Raw genomic sequence first — 22,773 nt, 5'->3', positions numbered from 1 at the left:
CGCTGAATCTCTTTTTAGTGCCAAAATTCATTTTTTACGTCATCACTTGAACATCGCCATCTGTTATCAAAAATGGCCCAGCCGTTTCAGAGTAAAGGGACTTACCTATTCATATCCAAACCCACACCCATAGACTTTCGAGTTTATGTATTATTTTATTCAATAAATAAAGTAATCTCTCTCTCGATTTAGATACTGTGATCCTTACGCTATCATGAAAAAAACAAAGTTCTTTTTTAAACTGAACAGTGAGCAATAAAACAAATCGCAACATTTTCAGAATGACGTGAGATAACGATTTCAAAACCAGAACAAGCTTTTATGTGGTTCCCTTTTGATGAAACGATATGTCCATCAACGATGTTACATTTACGTAAATGTAGGTAGCAAATAAATAGGCGAACTGAATTTAACTGAGCATGAACGAATGATGATAATGTTATGAACAAATTGATGAATCTTTTGTCACTCAATCAAATGAGAATAGTATTTATTGCAGTTATTTTAAGGTTTATAATAGCTAGGTATAGGAGTCAACTTTATTTATTAGAAAAATAAAGAATTGAATACCACGTAACAGGTTAATTATTATTCGCTACAAATAAAAACTTTTGCATTTAAATGAAATAAAACAGCTGAAATAAGAAGAAAGGTATTATTTTATTCAAAACCGTTTGTGTTTATTCGAATAACTATATAATTAGGTTTAATCTTAATTTTCCAGGTTCCTTCTACACCTATTTAAGCCTTTCACAAAATGCGCATTATTCGTCTATGGCGAAACTAGTCGTCATACTCGCTTTGCAGCTGTCATTTTCACACATGAAATATTTCTGTTTCGGCTTTAATTAAAATGGCAATCGCGGTTTAACAACGGTTATAAATTTGACGAGAGCCCGATATTTTTCCTAATTCGTATTGCGTCAGCCAATTTGTACGAAACCCTTAGTGTCGTGACTCTGTCTAGTATTCCAACGGTTTTTGTTCGCCTTTCTTCCAAAAAATAAACGCCTGCTCGTTCTTTATTTTCTTATTTTCTTTTGTTATATTATTATTATTATTTTATTTATTTAAAAACTTTGTCGCTTGGCGACAACACCGTTCTAATTGTTACAAGGAGCTTAAATCTACGACACAAAAATATAATAAAAAAGAACAATTACCTACGACACGAAAAAAAAAAGAAAAAAATAACAATTAACTTCTACCTAACGCCCTGTCCAATATCTTATATAAAGTTTTTGCCTCTTCGGAGAATGGACAAGCCAAAACACTATTTACAAAGCCCACACAGCAACCAAAGCTATTTCGCCTATAGGCTTCACCCCGGACACATTCCACCAAGATGTGTTGCACATCCTCTACTGTCTCACAGTCAGGACAGTTGGGCGACGGGACCTTTTTCATGAGGTGTGCAAATATTATTATTTACTTTTAGTCTTTTTTACAAGAAGTCGTGGTAATACAATGGAATAAAACAAATAAAATAAGCTACTTAAAATCGTAATCTTTTGTAAAAAAGTCTTTATATAAAAGCTTCTGTGAGAAGTTTAACACAATAGACAGTTGGATTGAGGCATATTTTTTTAGGAATCCGTGTATTATACGAGTCCGTTTATTTGAACTTTATTCAAATACTTCCAAACTTTAAATAGATACGGAACAAAAATAAAAGAGTACTTCGAGTTTTTGTGATGGATGGTGTCCTAAAACATAACAATCGTAAGAACTTAAACAACTTACAAAAAATCGTAATCGTTGTAATTTGAGCTTTATATAATATAAAGAGGAACACATTTTTAAATTACGACCAAAATTATACAAATACAGAATAAAGACGTGAATTTATAGCCTAATTATATTTTGTGTAATATTAATTGGATATATTCACTTTCTCTGTTTGCCTCGGATAAAAACGCAACACTGAACTGAAATTAAATAGTTATTAATTGTAAGGTATAAGAACTCTAAACCTGTCTTCGACTCTATTTGGTATATCCCAACTGTATGTAAAGTGGAAAAGTAAATCCAATTATTTTCCCGACCTAAAAATGGGGTTAGGTTAATAACCTCCCATCCACCCAATTAGGTCGACCAAACTATCAATGGTCACTTGAATGAGAACCTCTTTTGGACAAGTGTAATTCGATTCTACCTTTAAGGAGACCACCATTACTTTTCCTGGAATGATTAGAATGATAGACTATAATATATTTCTATTAACATACAAATAATCATAATAAATAATAAATGCAGACAACATTACATACATTGTTCTGAACCCAAAGTAAGTTGCTGAAGCACTTGTGTTATGGAATTCAGATACAACGAAGGTACCACAAACACCAAGGCCCGAGACAATGTAGAAATGTGAATTTTTACATTGACCCGACCGGGTATCGAACCCGGGACTAGAGCTAGCGACACCTTGCAACCGGTGCGTACGCCACTCGACCACGGAGGTCGTCAATATTATTGTTGTTTAGAAAAAACACTGGCAGCTAACCTACCTTCGTTGTATCTGAATTCCATGACACAAGTGCTTTAGCAACTTACTTTGGGTTCAGAACAATGTATGTGATGCTGTCCACATTTATTATTACGTTTTAATTGTAAATGACAAAATTAAGTTTTGGATAATGCGGTTAACTACCCATACACAACTTTTGTGGCTTTTACAAAGGGCAGCATTTTCAAACAATTTCGAACTTTCTGGAATCCTTCGTTTACAACCCAAACACGTTTGTGTTGGTACGTGTTTCAAATAGTTTTGAGATTATAAACGAAGTTAATGTTGCAACTCCATTGCGACAACTATAAATTAATTAAGTGTTCAATCTATTGCGTGAAACTCTATTGAACATTTTGTTTTAATTTAGCCTCAGTATATTGTATTTGGACGTAAAATATTTTGCGATTATGAGAATTGAATACGCAATTAACCGCGCTATTCATTTGATACGCTATAATGGAGACAGTGCGTGTGAACAATGGAAAATTGTGAGCTTTTCGAATAGGTTATGTGATCTGGTTGAAGGATGGATACATTTTCTTTTCGTTAATTAAATATCGATTAATTAAATATCTAAAAACTATGTTAAATTATGTAAAACTATGTAAAATTTAAATCAAGAACTGACTTTTTGTTTGTTTATCTCTGGAGATAATATTTTCAGGATTCCTCCAATCAGTACGTGCTTGAGTTATACGGACTTTTGTATTGATAGAATAACTAAATATAGAGTTACTAATTCGTACCTAACCCTAAACGCCTCACAAATATGTCACATACAAATTTTTAGTTCAAAAATGCATTAAAACTAAGGTCTAAAAGCACCTCTAAATACCACCCTTTCTTATCCCTATGATAAGTAGAAGTAATACGTAAATTTTTCGCAAACTGATCTCATTCAACAACAAATTTCACATTATCAATATTTCAATTTATGTTATTAGTTATTATCCATCAAGTACACCTACATATCCTCAAACACCAAACATACTATCACCCAACTCACACACACACACACACACACACACTCACACACACAAACATACACTCTGTGCACGCGCCTATTCACACAATATTGCTACTGTTATACGTCTTAGTTCTCTGAAATTGTAATTAACCATAACGGACGAATGGTTGGCCCCTATAACACAGGATTTTTATAGCATCGGGGCCAATATTCATAATATCAAGTTGAAAAAATGTATGCTTTTCCTAATGTAACTTCCTATGTATTTCTTTTTGGTGAATAAATTTTATTATTATTATTTTATTATTATTAATTTCACATTCGTTTATTGTTAAAACAGCCAAATTGTCAAACATTCGAATTTCAGAACTTACATTACATTTGTGCATAGAAACAAAACCATTAGGACATCAATTCCACGAATGCACAGATCTTGCAATCTTGTGAAGCCAAACACGTATTCAATCAATTGTTGGGTTATTTCCAAGATCTGAATTAGCGATAACTGGTACTGATACAATATTATCTTTGTGGATTTGTGATTTGTGGGACTGAATAATTTTGTGTAGAGATATTAAACATGATGTTGAAGGATATAGGTCAGTAAAAGAACATTAAACAGTAGAATTAATAAAATAATGCCCGTTAGTTTAAGCTCGAAGCTTTATCGGTTTTTACATAAAAAAGTGACCTAGGTCAAACAATTCAAGTCATGTTGAGCTTAAGTCGATGACACAATCTGTGTAAATAACTTTGTTAAACATAGATCGATATTATTATCACTGCAGAATTATCTGGAAAAAATAGCTAAAATTATCCTGTATTTATCAAAAAGAATACTACGAAGCAAAGTAATAAACGCAGCATTTAAAAGTTTTAACACACACTGCACAGAATTCATATGACGTCACAACGGCAACAACTGTGAGGTTAATCGGTAGGAAACATAACTGTTCACTCTCGGCTGAATTACATGCATGATGAGTCACAAAAAAGGGACCTTTCATATTTAACACACCTTTCACATTATATACTAAAATAAAATGTGTTATTTCAAACGAGAATAAAACGTACGTGTTTTTTTTAACAATCTACCATATAATTTTTTTTTAATTTACGAAATTGATCTCTGTTTCAGCAAATAAATTATTAGTGACTGATTTAAATCTATTTGATGAAAAACCCTAACATAGTTGGGAATAGGCTAGGCCGATGATTATGACGATGACAGATTGAAATAAAATAAATTTTGTCGATGTATTCCTCTTTATGTTTTATTATACTAGCTTTAGGCCGTGACCCTACAAACACTTTAAATATTAGTGCTAAGTAAACTGTGGTATGGATGTTCTATCGCCAAAATATCATCAAACCCAAATAAAATAAAACACACCGTATTCCTGTTCAAAACCGTGCTCATATCTCCTCTCTTGCTGAAAACGGCATCCACTGCAGTGGCGCTCCACGAACCGAGTGTGAATGCTCCCACTTTGCATGCAATATACTGCACACTACACTGGCTTCAAGCCAACTTGGCTCAAATATGCCTTTAACTTACTGTGAACTTGCACGAATAAGTCAGGATCTGTAACTTTAAGATCAAACATCTGCTTAAGATACCGTCTGTTGGATATTCAGTTTTAGATGATATTTTCATCCTAGTAATGTGATAAACGCCAATTTTTGTAAATAAGGATGGATGTTTGTAGCTCTATTAAGCAAATATCACTGAACCTGGATTAAAACATTGGATAGTTTTCAATTTGTAGCGGTCAGAGCCGCTGGCAACAGCTACTACGTTAGACGGGTTTTAAGAAGATTTGAAAAATGGCCAGACTGGGTAGCTTAGAAACTTTATATTTATTGCGCGTAAAATATTATAACACTTAAAAAATTGTCTTTAAAAAACGACTCCCGTATTAAGGAATTTAATCCTTGTTGTGTCGCGGGGGCTTCACAAACATTCAACTGCACTAAGAACCAGACTCTGAACGAGCATTAGTGGGTCCTACAAATGCTTGTTCTAAGTTGGGATCGTAGCCACGCACAGGTTTAGCGTAGTGACCTACACCGATCCGCTACCCATGTGTCGGTGTTGGTATAAAGTCTTTTTTAACTTACCGAATAATTCAGGACATCATAACTTAAAGTCGCTCTTTAATTTCCACCTATTACCTAATTAAGATAAAGTTAACATACATATACCAATTAACTAAAACAGGTTTTAACTATTTCGCTCATAGAGACAGACATATTACAAGGTCATGTTGAAATTAAATATTATCGATACTAGGCCTTATCATAGATTGTATGTATTGGGCTTTACACGAAAGATAAAACATACAGATATAATCTATGTAAATCATTATCTAGCTTATTGTAATAATGTTTTGTTACTTTGGACGGGAATGAGCTATAGCGCAATCTGCGTTATCAAACTTTTTTATATTGATTTCAGTTTTGGTTAAATTGGTGTTAGCCAACTGCTGAAAATTATTAGGGTCATATGGACAATTTGAATAAAAACAGTTGCTTTCATTGTTATTCTTCATTTCACTTGTGGACTAGTTTTCAGTCACCTGTCCATCAGGTATAGTTTTTTATTCTTATATAATTGACAGTACACACAACCAGGTATTTTTTTATGTCCCGACAGCATATAACTTCATCCAAAAACGTTCACCCGTTTAGATGTAACGTTGGTGCAGCAATACACAGCGATCAATCTTATAACATCTCTCTTTGAAAATCTTTTGAAATGGCTGGAGCTGGTCTAAAAACCGTTGTTGGAAAACCCTCTTTCAAATAAAAAAACCGCATACAAATCGATTCACCCATTTAAGGTTTACGTCGGTCAAACTTATCACACGCCTTTTTTGTGTCGGATATTAAATATAGTATACAACATGATTTTTTTGCTTGCTCTTGATACTTATTTTAAGTTGTCATGACATTCTTTTCTTGTTATCAGTATTCCATGCAAAAGCGGCTATGTGGTCGCGCAAGCAGTCGGTGTGCAGCGCCGTGAGCGGTGCCTCAAGAGGCGATGACGTGGACTTGGCTGGAAACGGAATACAACTCTATCCCTTCGCCATAGGGTTGAGAGTCAGAGTATTACAGGTAAGGCCAGTAGAAGTTACGTGTATTTATTTCAACCTTAAAATAAGCCTTATCGGAACGAAATAAGGTTTTGTAGTACTTAAGCTCACTGTGAAGGCCCGCATGAAGCTTGCTGCTTTACGTAGTAACATAGTATTTAGAGGCGCAGTGAGCAAAAACTCTTAAAATAATGAAAAGACAAATCCATATATAGTTTTAAGTTATAAATTAAAAGTCCTGACCGATTTGCAACCACAGCAGCTAGTTTAGTGAGATAGCTAGATGCCTGGGAAATATTGTGGTATTGCCTCTCTATTATAGCAGCTGCAAGGAAAATAATAAGAAAGAAATGAATCATTAGCCACTTAGAACTGTAGGTACCTACTATATTTCACGTCTTATCTTTATAATTATCTTTTGACCATTTTAATTGGTGTTTGAAGCCTTATTAGATTACGTGTTCAATCGTTAAGGGAGCCGAGATAATGATGCTGTGAGTTATTAAATTAATTACGGTAGTACGGACATTGAAGATCAGGGCTGTCTCTTCAGATATTTTGTAAAACATCCTTTGACTGCTTCACTGGACGTCTTGGCTTCTTTTATTTGAATGGCTTCCTTTTTCGTCTTGCTTCAACCGAGTGTAATCCCTCTGAACGTCTTTTTTGCTATTGGAAGTGTTTTTCGCGACGAATAATTTCAATTTGTTAATGCGAAAGTAGTTTTTTTAAGAAAAGAGGGGACGAAAAGTTATGTGACGAAAGTAAATTTTAACGTGCATAGAGATTACCCTAATATCTCATATTAATGAGAGAATGCTGTTATGTATATAGCGTTAATTGCGACTTTTGAGTTTCCTTCTGATTCCCAAGGGAGGAAGGGCTGAAAACTAGAGCTGTCATCCGATAATGCAAATTACTGTAACATGTTACTTATCGTATCATCTTACTTGATTTGACAACCCTATAAGAAAACCCCTTACGGATACACTTGCTACAACGACGTCGTATAACTACAGAATTACAGACACGCGCATGCGCTGTTGTGATGATTAGCGCCAAGAATTCTTTTTAAAAAAAACTCTTCGCCATACTAGTTTACTGTTAATTATCTCAAGTACAACGTAAAAACACTGCCTTTTTTGTCTGTGCAATATTGTATTTTATGTAATAAAAAGAAATGAACATAAAATCTGAATCTTGAGTACAAATGGCAAAAGTAGCATTTTACGATACATATTTCATTTTTTACGTATCTTGTATAAAAACATTGTGAAATAAAGCTTTCAACTGGTCAACTGCAGGCTTCTTCTTTTAAGTTATTTTGTCTTTGCAAAGGTTACATAATGCTTTGAAAAACTTCTACTACTAATTCGACATCCTTTCTTATCTTTTTTAGCCTCTGAAGCTCGTTGTAGGTTTTTCAATACTAAAACCCGAATCAAAAGTAGAAATTAGTCGCTGTTCTGAAGAAAATCAAAGCCTTCCAAAACCAAATTTATGAAACAATTTCTACCAAGTTATTTGCTATCTATTCACTCACGCGTATTTATCGGAAAAGCCGGGCTACTTTCGGGCTCAACCGGAGTCCTTAATCATGAATCTGATAAGACGCGCCAGTTATCCGTTATCAAGAAATTAAAAGTTCGAATCATGATAACCATTATAACATTATCTTACTTCTTAAATTCAGCCAAAGCCGATCAAATGCGAGACGGACTTACAACACCGAGTTTGGTACAAATAGGTGAAAAAAAACTTTTCAAAAGAAAATGGTCACTTATAAATTCATAACAATATCATCTACTGCTAAAACTTGATTTTTCATATTCCTTATTCGTTGTTATCGACCACATAAATAAATCAACTGTGAAAATTTCTGCTCTGTTATAACAGTTTATGAGATACAGCCTGGTCACAGGCGGACAAACAAGTTAACAAACACAAAGAAAGTGGAGACTTTGAAACAGGGTTTCCCTCTCTATCTTTAAGGCAGTCAGAAACACACCAAGGATACCCAGATAAACAGTTCCCTTTTAATAGGGTAAAATGTAAAATAATAAAAATAAACTGTAAACTCTACATTTATCTACACTACAACATATTTTCATTACCTCCGGACATCCATTTATCTGCCCAACACTCCACATTAATAAAGCTCGCGGCAAGATAAATAAAACGGATTAACGTTGTCGCAGTTGCCTGCAGTTATCTCATGACAATATAATCTGCTTCTACTTGCTGTTCAGTTACCGAACGTTCATGTTTAAGTTATTTTTAGAATTGAAGCAAATTCAGTTGTTTGTAATTGTCCGAGTTTGAAGACAGTCACGAAAATTAGTCTGCCGAATAACCAAAAAAGTTCATAAAATAAATTATAGGTGCTAAACTTAACATCTTTTTATGCAACTAAATAGCCGCTATTTCGCATCGAAACAAGGAATCGCGTAAGTCAAACCAGATTTCTTGGAAAAATCGGTGTAAACACAAGTCGAAAAATAAAAATATACCGCTTAGTGCCGAATTCAGAACCCAAGCTTTTTTAACTCGATTAAAATACATATGGTTTAAGACTATCGTCGCCAGGTAAAATTTATTCCTCAAAACTCGGAATCAGAAAACATTTGAGTCAAAAATTATACATTAATATGCAACGTGCTTTTGTAGTAAACCAATGACAAAAAAACTATAAATGTATTTACAAAAAAAACTACTAACCTTTTCTGAATTGAAAAATAATATGACCCGCCCTTTAATATAAGGGTTGTTACATCAAGCCCTATTTGTAACTGTCGGCACCCTTGTTAACCACTAACCATATTAAACTTGCCACGTCCACAATATGCGTCAGGCGGTATATCTTTTTACAAGAAATATATGAAAAGGTATCATTCCTTTACGAGCATTTTCATGAGTATAAATACGATGGAATTTTTATAGCTATTCCTCTTTTCAGTTTACTAGTTGTGCATGCCCTGTTACTTCAGGTAATACTATTGTACCCAGTCGTCATCCGTATTCTCTGTGGCATCTACCTGAAAATTGATTATAAGATTCCGTACCCAAAGAGTAAAAACGGCACCCCATTACAAAGGCTCCGCTGTCGTTCGTACCTACGTTCGATGGTCTCCGGGATGTCGCATTAAGTTATTGCTTGTCAGAAGATTTTTTTTTGACATTTTTCACCAAGCCGTCACAAAGTTTTGCATTTATAAAAATCCGTGTGAAAGTGTAATAATATAATTAGCATTCACTCCTCATGGAAAGAAACACTCTACTAAAAACCAATATTTGTAGTTTAGACAAACGTTTGTTCCAATACTGACTCTAAGCTCTGTAAGTCTATACTAATTAGGTCTGTTGATCGGGGTCCATTTGTAAACATACGTTAGCCAGTTCAATGGGTTTTGGGAGGGATCAGAAGTTACAATGTCTTACATTATGACAGTTGAGAAAGGGACACCACTCTACGTCCTGTAGAGTTCTGCTTTTCTTTCACGATTTGAGCAGAACTACTTTAATTTAGAGTGATACCCCCTGATGGACAGAACTGACATGTTATTATACAGTATTAGACACAAGTCGGTAGCATACAAGATAAAAAAAATATCTCCGACTGTTAAATCTTTCACCCACCAAAACTTTTAAATGGCAAACTAAATTAAAACTGCTCAATCTGTTTGGGACCTACGATGTCACAGATCAACAGACACGTCAAATATACAATACGTACTCCTTTTTGCGCCGTGTGCTAAAAAAAGGAAAAGCTAAGTCATGGAGCTCATGAGGACTTTACAAATAGACTAAAATTTTCTTTGTGGACGTTTTAGCTTCTATTGTCTTTAATAAACACATTTCTTCGTTAGCAGACGCGTGGGAGGGACTTATATGTTGCTCTTAGTTAATTGTGTAAATCGGTATTTATTTTACAACAGCTCTCTTTTGTAAATAACATTCTGTTAATCTTGGAATTTGATATGAAAAATAATTTTGAATTCGACAGTCTCAAACCAAAATCAATTTACTTGAGACAGCGTTTATAAAGCCATCAAATCGGATCTCTTATGAAAAACGTCCCACCCTAAAGATTCAAGTCACGTTTGCTACCAAAATCGTGCTCATCAATTAATTTATCCCGAATCTCAATTTTTTAACAACGATCACGGTCACACCAGCCGAAGATAAGCCAAATATTATCCCATCTTCGTGACCTCATTTCCATACTAATTTCTCCAGGGTCGTTAGGGTTGGCACGCATAAGTAATGAGGCATTAGCATACCACTTCAGTTGCTAATTGTAAATAGATAACCTGTTAGCCTTTGTAGAGACCTTTTGAGTTAAAAGAATTATGGGAGGAAATAATGTAGAAGTATCTTATAAAATAATTTACGATTTACAATTTTAAGGGCAAACTAAGTAATTATACAGGGGATTATATTTGCTCCAAAAAAGGTCTTTTTATACGGCCTGTTTTTGATCCCACTGCTGGGCAATGACCTCACCCTTTCTCTTCAAAAAAGCACATAAACTTTGATTTTTTTTTTATATTCTAAACATTAATTGCTGAACTATTGAACTATTGTTAATTTATTTCGTGTTTTTTAGAAGTACTAGTTCGTAGTACTTTACTGTACAGTATATATAGTCATTTCGAGTCACGTTTCCTAGTTTTCCATGTTTGCTCTCACGGTCCAGTAGTTTTCGCTAGCGGCACGATGTGGAAAGTTTGTTATTCGCTGTGTAGCGCTTAAATAGTAGGATATTACGTAAATAAAAATAGTTCATCGAATAAATTATCTATATCATCATATTTTTCTGTTATAACTTATAGTACTTCGGTAATCTGAAGAGTGAAAATGCTACGGCGTAGGCCTCGTAGCAAATCTTGAGCTACGAAATAAAAATTTAGTTCTAATAAAGCTGTTTTTTTTATATAAAGTATCTTTTTAGCATTACCCTCAATTGAACTTCTTTAATAAATACACAAAATGATCTTACTTTTGATTTACCGCGGGCTCAGGTTACACTGGAAATAAATGCTACTCCATAATCAATGCACACGAGAGCACAGCGCATGTGGCCTGTCAGAGCATTGGACATATAGACAAGCAATATCTGTCATGAACTATTCTAGTGCAAAAATAGTAGTTGTAGAGATAAAACACCACTATGTACGTATGTTTGTAATAATTTGTAGTATTAAAATACCACTACGTATGCATGTAAACATAGTTATTCGATACAACGGTTATTGCAAACCTATACGCCCAAATGGTTTTGGACACAACCGGAATTCGTTATAATGTGACAACTCGGTGGCTCTCTCAAGTTAAAGTCTTTGACTGAAACTAGTTGGATTATCCCGATAAATATCGTATCGATTTACCTGAATCGTCCAACTGGTTTCAGTAATCTGTTGTATCAAATAATTATGAATTTTATATGCAACAGCTGCTTCTTCGCGCCTTTATTTTATATTTTTATTTTTATTTACGTATTTTAATGCACATATTTAATATTACATCTTGTCACAGATTGTCTGCGGTATCGGTGGTTTGGTGCTGGGAGCTGTGGGCTGGTTGGAAGAGAGACAAAAACCAGCTCTGGGTTTAGGAGTACCAGCTGGTGCTATCACCGTGCTAGCTGCAGGTAAGGCATGTTATTTCTTTTAAACCAAAATAAAATTAAGAAAAGTACCTTACCAGATTGTCATTTATTATTTGCTATTTAGAAATTAATTTCCATTCGTAGAATTCAAGATTTTTTAATAAGTTTTAAGGAATAAAACAGTTACAAGGATAAACGTGTTTATAATTCCATAATATTAAAGACTATATTTTGTTTTCGTAGATCTAACGTTTTGCATTATGATGCCATTAAGAAGAGTTCAAGTTCAAGGATCCCAAAAAACAAAACATTTATCATAGCCTACTAGCAATGAGGTCACACTGAGGTGTTAATTTTCAGCATTATTTTATTGTTATCTTGATATTCCTTATTGCCTTCCTATGTTAATACTATACCTGACTTACAAATAAATTACCTATTACAACACTAAACGAAGCATTTAATCTTCTATAAACGATCTAATGTGCTGTAAAGTTAACCTTTATCACCTCTTTACAGCCTGTGTATATGCCTCACGCGTCGAACTGGGGTCGTTGGCTCTACAGCCTATGGTGTCGTTCTATATTATTTTGAAAATATCGACATATTTGCGAACTAAATAGTAATATTTTATTTCAGAAGTTAAAATTTACGAATAAAGTTGTAGTTTTTGAGTGTAAATGCTTGTCTTGTTCTGATATAGAACCCTTTTTTTGTCCGGGGTGAAACTCTAATGACTTCAACCCACGCCGAGGGCACGGCGAGGGCATATGTCGGACTCCCACCGGCTAAAAACGCCCCGGGCCCCTACAACTGCCTGAGCCAGAGCCCCCCATGTCACGCACAATGAGTTTGTCATGGCGACCTTCACAAAACTATCCGTTCAGTCAAAACGAAATCAATCAATTTAAAACGAACTAGTTCTAAACAACAAAAATAAACGATCCTAAACGTTAATTGCTTATAAACTAAATTGCATAGCAATTTTCAACTCAATCAACGGTTAATTTAACGAATACCTTTCATAACGAAGTGTTTGTACAAAACGTAGCAGTTGCCATTTATAATAAGCAATTAGCAAGCTGAAAGTTCTCGTACTGTGATCCCGGAGCGAATTGGGAATTGAACTTTGGTCTGGAGTTCTGAGGGATAATCAATCCTATTAAGACTACCATTGACTAAGTTGGATACGAAACTTTAGCTTCAGAAGTCAGCTGCGTTGGGTTCCGTGTGTGTATAGCACGCAGCTGTATGCGAAGATGCCATTGATATTTAATCGGTGAAAAAGATACCATAATGTCGCAAATGACTTTTTGTTCATTCTTTTAACGAAAAGAGATTTTCTTGTCCATATGGCTGCTACATGCTATCGATATTATTACACACCGATATACCAAAGAATATACATATTTAGATAGCTTACTCAATAAAACGGTAAACTTTTTTTTAAACGACTTGTAAAAGGGAATATTGACTGAATTGACCGTAAATATGCTTTTTTATTTATTCTTTTAATAATTGTAATGCAAAATTTAGTCATTACGTGAAGGCTAATTATTGTTTAAGGAAAAAAGACGGCTATGAGCTCAGGCTAAAATATTCCTATCCCGTATAAAAATGAGCTTGAAACCATTTTTACGTCAACATCGTTAATCTATGTCCCACTGAACTTGATAACACGCATTAACGCTATTCGCTTATTTTGCTAAAAATAGATAAAAAATGAAAAGCCTGAACAAAATCGTTGCCTTTACTACTTTTCACACCTTCATTTTTAGAACGCATTGTAAGCAAGATAAAAAGCTATCACTTGCAAAATTATAATGTAATGAATTAATATTGTATAGTCGATTTTTTTGCACATCGAATCGCAATTTCAAATTGGTACAGTTTTATTTTAGCCTTTTTATGAACTTAAAAACGTTAGTGTTAATGATTTGTTCTTCGTGTTAACTATATTCCAAAATGTCATTCCTATGTAGAAGAACCAGCAAGAAAATCAATTTGAGAAACAATTACAAATATACTTTGAAAAGCTAATATCAACTTCATGCAATTTTACAACTCTGAACACCAACTTTCAACCGTAGTACATGTCTATACGAAATGTCAATATGAACCTCCATCGACCTTGTAATGCGGCAGTTAATTGTGTTCTGAAACCAGCAATCTACGGGGCTGCGAGTATCGAAGGGCTTAGAGCGCGAAAACTTTGACGCTTTGAATCAACAGTGCGACAAAATATCGATGATTCTCTATAGTTCCTTAAAAGCAGTATGAAAGTAATACATTAATAAAGGTTACCATCATCGGCCTAGCCTTTTCCCAACTATATTGGGGTCGGCTTCCAGTCTAAGCAGATTCAGCTAAGTACCAGTGTTTTACAAGGAGCGACTGCCCATCTGATCTCCTCAACCCAGTCACCTGGGCAACACGATAACCCTTGGTTGGACTGGTTGTCAGACTTTCAAGCTTCTGACTACCTGTAACGAGTGTCAAAGATGTTGGAATAACAGCCGGGTCCCACAATTTAATGTGCCTTTCGAAACAAGGTTATATGTAGGCTTTTAAAGGCAAAATGCTCTGCTGTTAATAGGTCAGAGCGAGGCAAGTGCCAACGTCAAATGCAGGTGTTACTGCGGCTTTGTGATAATTCGAGTTCGTAAATGAACTCATGTGGCATTTACACCGACTATTTCTACGAGTTTAATGTTGCACACACAGAAATGACGTAAATCGTAGCAGAAATTTATGTTATAGGCAAGATATATTTCTATACAATATGATAAAATTTGGGTAGCCTACTGCACTGGGGTGTCGCGAATTCGATTTCCGCTTAGGACAAACGTTTGTCTGTTCCACGGATGCTGGTCCTGAGTTTGGGTGTCTTGTGCATGTGATTTGAATCTTTGTAAAACCCCCGCAACACAAGAATGAAATGCCTTTCCCGGATTCAATCCCTTCCCGGATTTTTTTCCATATCTCACCAGGATATTTAAGAGCGAGTTTTGACAGATGAAGTGATTTTTTTATTTAGAAACATTATAAATTATCCAGAATTGTATATTCTCGTACCCTAATATCATTGTCTATACGAGTATAAAGCTTATGTAAAGCGTACCTTCATAGAGATAAAAAAAAACAAGCGACCAATGCATTTAATTCATGCATCCACGTTATCCATGCATCGTATTTATTTTATTTTGAAACAGCGAGCATTGGAAATGAAACTGCAAAGAAGAGCTATAGTAAAACGAATTAACTAGTCCAGTTAACTCGCAGAACTTTTAATTAATTAACGGAGACTGTCAACAGTAATTAGTAGTAGGTTTTAGTATAGATTTAATTAAACTAAAATTAGTTAAATAGGTTTTAGTATAGATTTAATTAAACTAAAATTAGTTAAATAGGTTTAATCAAATGATCGGAGAAGGTAAAAACTTAAATGAAAATTTGAATTTAGTTTTTTATGATGAAAATTGTGAATAAAATGGAATGTGATAAATTTTCATTAAAAAATCGTTTTATTTCGTAATTTTTTTGCACCCTCAGTGTTGTGATTCCAACTCATACTTGACAGGTATTTTTGCTAGATATCTAAAGCCATTGAATACTCAGAGGTTTGTCATATTCAAAGCCATTAAAATCAAAGGGATTAACCCTTAGGGTTTTCTTGGTTTTCTACTAGGACTAAAGTTTATGCCTTTAAGCTTTTTCACTCTTGCGGTATACCGAAACTTTTGTCAATTTATTATTCAACCGCACCATTACGAATCAGAATCATTGTGGTTACATAGGATAATGGAAAGAGCGGTCAGCCTTGTGAACGAGCGGTTAACCGGGGCAAACGATAGTGGGAAAGAGGGCTTTAATACCAAAATAATTGTGAAAAAAAGTAATTAATAAAAGTGCTGGGAATTTACTCCCTTCAGTGTGGCATTATCTGTTTTTGCCATCGTATAGTTTATGTAAAACTTGGTGTCAGCGTAGATCTTTGACATAGCTTTTCAAATTCTCAGGTATGTCGCAGATTGAGCACTGGGAAATGTAATAGTATTGTAATGATACTCGTCATTATTTCTGTTATTAAGTCCTGTTTCATTTCTTCCTAAATAACCATGTATTCATTACTTTTAGGGTTCCAAACCCAAAGAGTAAAACCCTACCTAACTATTAAGGCACCGCTTGTCCATTTCTCCACCAGTCTGTCTTAAAAACTTCAATTTCATGAGTCCGACTCGCACTTAATCGATTTTTATACTAACATGTCCCACAATTTCCAGCCACATCGATCTACTACAGCCGCGGGTTCGGTGGCTGGGTGTCAGCTCGCTCCCGCACCACCACGGCGTGGGGTGCTCCGTGGCGCGCGCTCGGCCCCTCGCCCTGTGCTGCCGTGCCTCTAACGATGCTATGGACCGCTGCCATAGGCGCTCATATCGCTATGCTGGCGTTCTGTGTTAGATCTTTGTTGAATATTGGGTGAGTGAAAGTAGGAAGTTGATTTAAAAGATTAGCTATGTTCGTCTTTAATTTGCCTCCGTTTAACGAGTTTATCTGAGGACTAGGATTTAATTCTTAATATGCTATGAATCGCCATAAATTACTGTGGTGTTAACGTTTTTATAAGTTCGTGACGCTTTTATGAGGTGTATTGTTTGATTTAACTAAAGCAGCAAAATTTATTAAATTACTTTCGTCAAATACGTGAGCAGCCTCTGACCTATGACGATGTGACTTGAATGATAATGGCACTTATTTAATAAAAATCAAGAAAATTCCATTTGTATTTGGAATATTAACGAAAGAAAAATTTATAGAGATTTGGGAAAGAATGATCGGCATTCAAGTGAAAAAATGTAGTCTTCATAAAAAAGACTGCAAATAACAAACTTGATTAATTTAATGAGTAACTCGTCAAATTAACCTTTGACCTTTTCAAATCAAAGAAAGAAGAGACAATGACTCTACATTGTTAACCCAATACCGGCTGTGTGTACTTAAAACCATATACAGGATGTAATTACATGATCTTAAAAAAATCGAAGGTTTAGTACCTACCTATATTTCTCGATTTGGGGAGCATTTTAATAAAGCCTGCAATTAGAGCCGAGTCGAATTTCCAGTGATACGCACTGAATTTCTGCATAGATACATTGTAAGCCAAAAAGGGGAACAGTCACATTTCAAAACAAATTATGACTACCCTAAATATTTTTCACAGATTATTTTGTAGAGCAAGCCTAACGATCGTTTTACGATTTTCCTGTAACTGTCTTAAAGAAAGTAAGATATGTACGTGCTCTACTTAATCTATTCAAACAGGTTTTAAATGAATCCTCTTTTCAGGTGTGGCAGCACAACTTGCATCGGTGTAGCCAGCTCTCAGTTGACACTGTCGATCACAACCCTAGGTGCAGCAGTATTCATGTTTCAATTGGACTTGAGATACGACGCCTCGCTATCGCCGCCACCGAGGCAATCCGATACGCATATATGTACTGCTGTTTCCATGGTATGTAGCTGGTACATCTTAGAGGTAGAGTCAAATATTGGATTACGATATTCTAGCATCAGATGAATGGTTTGGCTGTTGACAGATTTGTCAATAGAAAAAATAACAATGTTATTAATCATCAATCTTATATGTCCATTAAAACGTGACCTAATTTTTCAAAAAACAATAATAACAAAACTGTGAGAATAAATAAAAGTAGAAAAAAAAACAGATTGTTTGTACAAGTTGTGATAGAAATTCATGATAAATAAATACTGCTCTATTCATAAATGCAACATTTTCCATGCTTCTTTTTATCCAAGAAGAAGCTATTCATGAATAAAATAATCTCAATACAATTACTGGATTTATAAATAGGGACTTGAAACAAGTGAGCTAAAAATAATAAATGGATGGGGTGTCATTCTCAAAAAGCCCTGTTATGATGTTTTTTTCAAAGCAGAGAATGTCCTTGCCATACCAAGCTAATTTATCAAAGTTGACGTAGGCAAGCAAGAAAGTAATTTTGAAGCCAACTTTATGAGAAACAATGTCTTCTTTTTCGTAATTTTGGACATATTTGCATTTTAATGGAAGTTTATTAAATAATTGAGTGTTTTCAACTAAATTGAATGTAGAGTCTGTGTAAAGTACGATGAACAAAATTAATTTTAAAAACTTCTACAAATGTTCAATAACACTTGGAGTTAATGGTTTTGATTCATTTGTTCAGTTGAATTCTTTTTTCTTTCTTGTTTACTGGTCTCAGCAGCAAATTAATACTTTAATTATGTTCATTAGTGTTTTTACCAATTAATTTGTTTGCTCGTGTAATTATTGAGGACACCGGTCGCCGGAATTATTAACTTCGTAATTATTTTTTCATCTAATTATGTTTATAAGCTCTCAAAGCAGGATTTAAAGGAGGTCGATAAGGTTTACGTATTTTCAAGTAGGTAAATTTTTCGCTTGATAAAAACGGTGAAAGATAACAGTAGACTTGAAATTTTTTAAGGTTTTGTTCAAAAGACCACGAGAGAGACCACGAGAGTGACTCTATGTTGTACATTAACCATAATAAAAATAAAACAATGGCAAAAAAACCAACTTAAAAGGCCTAATAATCTATTTGTAATATTTACATAGTTGTGTACCATCTCTATATAACCTACGTCCAATATTTATATTAAAGTCTATAATGACAATGTTAGTTTGAAAGTATCTGTTTTTGATCGTGTTTAGATTGAAAACGAGCTCTTTAATTAACCGATAACGTAGACGATCTTGTTTAATTATACTACACCTTGCCGTTCTGGTCTACAAAATTCAAGAATAGATCTAGTCAAAAATTTTTTTCCCGCAAAATATTAATGGATCAAATAACAATGATTGAAAGTTACGCCTGATGTCGCTTATACGGATAAATTTTGGGAAGTCATTGCGTGACAGCCTCCCTCTCTTATACTTGAAAGCAGTTTGTTTATGTCAGTTTTTCTTCTAATATGACATCTTTTTTTATTTCATAGATCTGACAGAATAAACAGATTCGTACTTCAAAATCAAAATCAAAAAGTTTTTATTTCAAATAGGCCGTCTCTCAGGCACTTTACTTTGACGTTACATTACTGACTCTAGTTGCACGGTTCCAAAGTGTCATTCTTATGGAGAAAAACCGGCAAGAAACTCCATAACTTCCATAACTTCTTTACACATTCGTCATCTACTTGTAAATACCCAAAAAAACGAGTTTAAACAAGGCATTACATTTCTTGAGATAAGCACCTAACAATAATTATTTACACATCGTTGCTCTAAGAATATTAGCTTAAATCTTCAAAATTGTAATCTCCGTAAGTGACATTAACTTTGGAAGTGTGACACAGTTTCGCTTAAGTTGATGTTTTTGGCTCGAAGATTAGGACAGCCTCCGGACGGCTTGTGACCTCATTACGTGAAAACTTTATGAAGGAAGCGGTAATATTAATTAAGACCAACTTAAAGATGGAAGAAAGAAGGCTCTTCATTATAGCTTTCAGTAAACAGTGATGGTTTTTTATTATTATTTCATTAAAAAAATATTTAGAATGTACGAGTATCTTAATTTTATAATGAGAATAACTTCAGTTATTTTTTAATTTGTACTGTTTTAGATCTTATTTTTTGGAAGTTTTAACTTTTTACTGCCTTAGTTGATTTTATTGCTGCGTTGGCAGTTTCGTATTGTTCTTTTTAAAATTATTTCAAATCAAATTTATTAGAATGGAAGCCCGAAAAAACACTGAATACTAACTATTTTCCCAAAGCAGTTTAAAATAAGACAAGGTTGAAAAATAAAACAATCTTCGACGTTCGTCTCTTGTTATTCTATAGAGTTCGACTGATTATTTTAATGAATTTACTGAGCGGCTACACGTGACTAATAACTATAAACTGGAGTCTATTCATAGATCTGCAGTATATTAATAATCATACTACATTCTAAATTTACCAAATTATTCAGTACTGTAAGCTAGTTGTCGTAGCATTAGATGTTAGAGCGAGATAAAGATTTTAAGAAAGCGAGACAAAACACGACCGCACGTAGTGCTGTCTCTTTTCTACAACAGCATCTATTCTGCGTTTAAATCTTCTCGAAAGCGCGCAGAACAGCGTCAATCATTTGAATAAATATTTGAACCGATGTTGGATATTCGGATATAGTTTGGATATTCTTAATGTTTGGTTAAAACTTCGTCATATATTACTGTTTAATACAAACTTAATTATCTCATATTCACACTCAACCAGCAATGGATTGAAACATGAAGACAAATAGTTGAATCTCAATTAATTATTCGGGCTCTCGTCTCGACATTACGCGGTAGAATTCTCTCTAATATTAACAAGACCGAGGTAAGGTTTATGTTCAAAATTTCTAGCATAAATCTTAGGTCGAATTTCAAATCACAAAACGGAATGACAATTTCCATCTATAATCAAATTTACCAAAAAGTATTTATCTAAACTCTTTAATAACCTAATTAATGTTTCTAAACAGCCACATATACACGTAATCATTTATTGGTCCTTAGGGTCGTAAATCCAAACATCAACCTTTTAGAATTACTACGACTTAAACGAATCAGGTCAGATTAACTTTGCCACACAATATTAACCCTTAAAACTATTAGGACCGCATTGACTGGGCCCCAATTCTGCTGTTTACAATGGCCGATGAATGAATGAAATTTGGCTTAAAATGACAATTTTCTTCTTAGCATTTTTTTTTCATCCCTCTTAAGCATTTTTCTACAAAATAATTGGAAATTCAGGATGGGACGGTACACTCAAGGTAAATCCAATTAACTTCCAATTATTTAATTGGCAAAATGTCTAAGAGAATAGAAATCATTTCAAATTGAATCCAATTGCCATTCATCGGCCATTGTAAATAGCAGAATCGGGGCCCTGGTCCTTGGAGTCTAACGATCAATTACCTTACAGGTCCCTTTGACGTCGGTGGCAATCAACAGTGGTAATAGTGACGTTGCGGATCCTGGCGGCAGTCCCCAGGGTAAGGAGAAGGAGCCTCCGCCCCTGGAACCCCCCACCTGATGTAGTGAAGCCGCTTAGGACAAAGGACTAAGTGACTATAAGTGTAGTGCTAAGTGACTAAACGCTGTGACTTTCGTACTTATTCGTATGTATTTACTAGTAATTGTAGCTTCAATGTGATTTTTTATCCTTGTTAATGTTCGGGTTTATTTTGTTTTTCTAGGGCTTATTTTCCCAAAGAATATTGCAGTGTTGTGCTTTTTGGCGAAATATGTTTTTTGTTATTTATAGGAGAAATATAATATTATGCGACAAATGAATGATAAATGTCAATATTCCAATGTATCGAAACTCTTTGAGTTTGTGTGAAATCTAAATAGATATTTCTATACCTTTCAGATGGGCATTTTCAAATACACCAAATTCGCTTGCTATAAATAAATTATGTTAAACGCTGTCATTTACAAAGTACAATTTATAAACAGACCAATTCAGCACATCCAAACACAATTGTACTCTATGCTCTAAGGAACGTTTTCTGATGAACACCAAAAAGTTTGTATCCATCAATCAATCAGAGAGTTTCGCAACTTTCTTGAAGTACTCAAGTCCATCAAGATTTCAAACTTGTAAATGTCTTTCGAATACGAACAATGGCTAGTGAAGTTTAATTGAATGCATGAAGACAGTTACATGTCAACATGACCGACACAGATGGTCTATTTGACTTGTATTGCAGAATTATAATTTTTTTTAAGAAATTTATATACTGTTTTTATGCCGAAGCTACTGGTCAATACTAATTTTTTTTTTATAGAAATGTTTGCAGTCTCTCCTTAGTTGAATATGATTATTCACGATTAAAACACTGGTAGTTAGCTGAATACGATTAGACTGGAAGCCGAGCTAAACATAGTTGGGAAAAGACTAGGCCGATGACGATGAAATGTTCTTTTTTACCAGTTTTCTTTTCTTATTTACTTTAGACGATACTTCTGTGCGTTCCTAACAAAAATTATACAGGCATACAATTTTTGATTTTATCATCGAAAACTTTTTAGAAAGAGTTATTGCTAAAATGTATCATTATTTGCAAGTAATGCCGTTATGCAAACTTACTTAAATATATTTATGATTAAATATAGAGTCCTCATTTCATTTGTAACCAACCCATCTTTGTACAAATCTACGTAAAAAATACAGACTTATCTATTAGGGTATATACTAGCAGCTAGGATATCTATCTATATCCTACCTGGGTGGGTTTAAAGACTACAAAGGGAAACAAATGATAGTAAAGCACTAGCTTCATAAAGAATGTTAATCAGAGTAAGTGCTAATTCACTTTGTATAAACGAATGATCAATTCCTCAAGCGTCAGTTTGTTTTACTCTCATAGGTGCGGTGCTATTCTAATTAAATGAAATTACTTTCCACTGCCCTCTGTAATGAATTGCAGTTCAGCTGTTATTTTTACGACCTATGTTGTTTTTATGCAAAATACTCGCAGGTGTGTTTATTAACAGAGGATTTAGTAGTTTGCAAGACCATTGTGTT

General features: G+C 34.3%; 1 protein-coding gene across 1 annotated transcript in view; it reads left to right on the top strand.

The window, feature by feature from the left end:
- Positions 1-21,408, top strand: part of LOC113508253 — a 28,701-nt gene extending 7,293 nt beyond the window's left edge. The window contains exons 2-6 of the mRNA XM_026891208.1: positions 6,451-6,599; positions 12,113-12,227; positions 16,469-16,667; positions 17,535-17,700; positions 21,166-21,408. Of these exons, the coding sequence (XP_026747009.1) occupies positions 6,451-6,599; positions 12,113-12,227; positions 16,469-16,667; positions 17,535-17,700; positions 21,166-21,276 (740 nt within the window). The 3' untranslated portion in view covers positions 21,277-21,408. The remainder of the gene's footprint in view (positions 1-6,450; positions 6,600-12,112; positions 12,228-16,468; positions 16,668-17,534; positions 17,701-21,165) is intronic.
- Positions 21,409-22,773: the final 1,365 nt, after the last annotated feature.

This window comes from Trichoplusia ni, unplaced genomic scaffold, assembly GCF_003590095.1.
Source record: "Trichoplusia ni isolate ovarian cell line Hi5 unplaced genomic scaffold, tn1 tig00004251, whole genome shotgun sequence".
NCBI lineage: Eukaryota > Metazoa > Arthropoda > Insecta > Lepidoptera > Noctuidae > Trichoplusia > Trichoplusia ni.
This window is presented reverse-complemented; position numbering and strand designations above follow the sequence as displayed.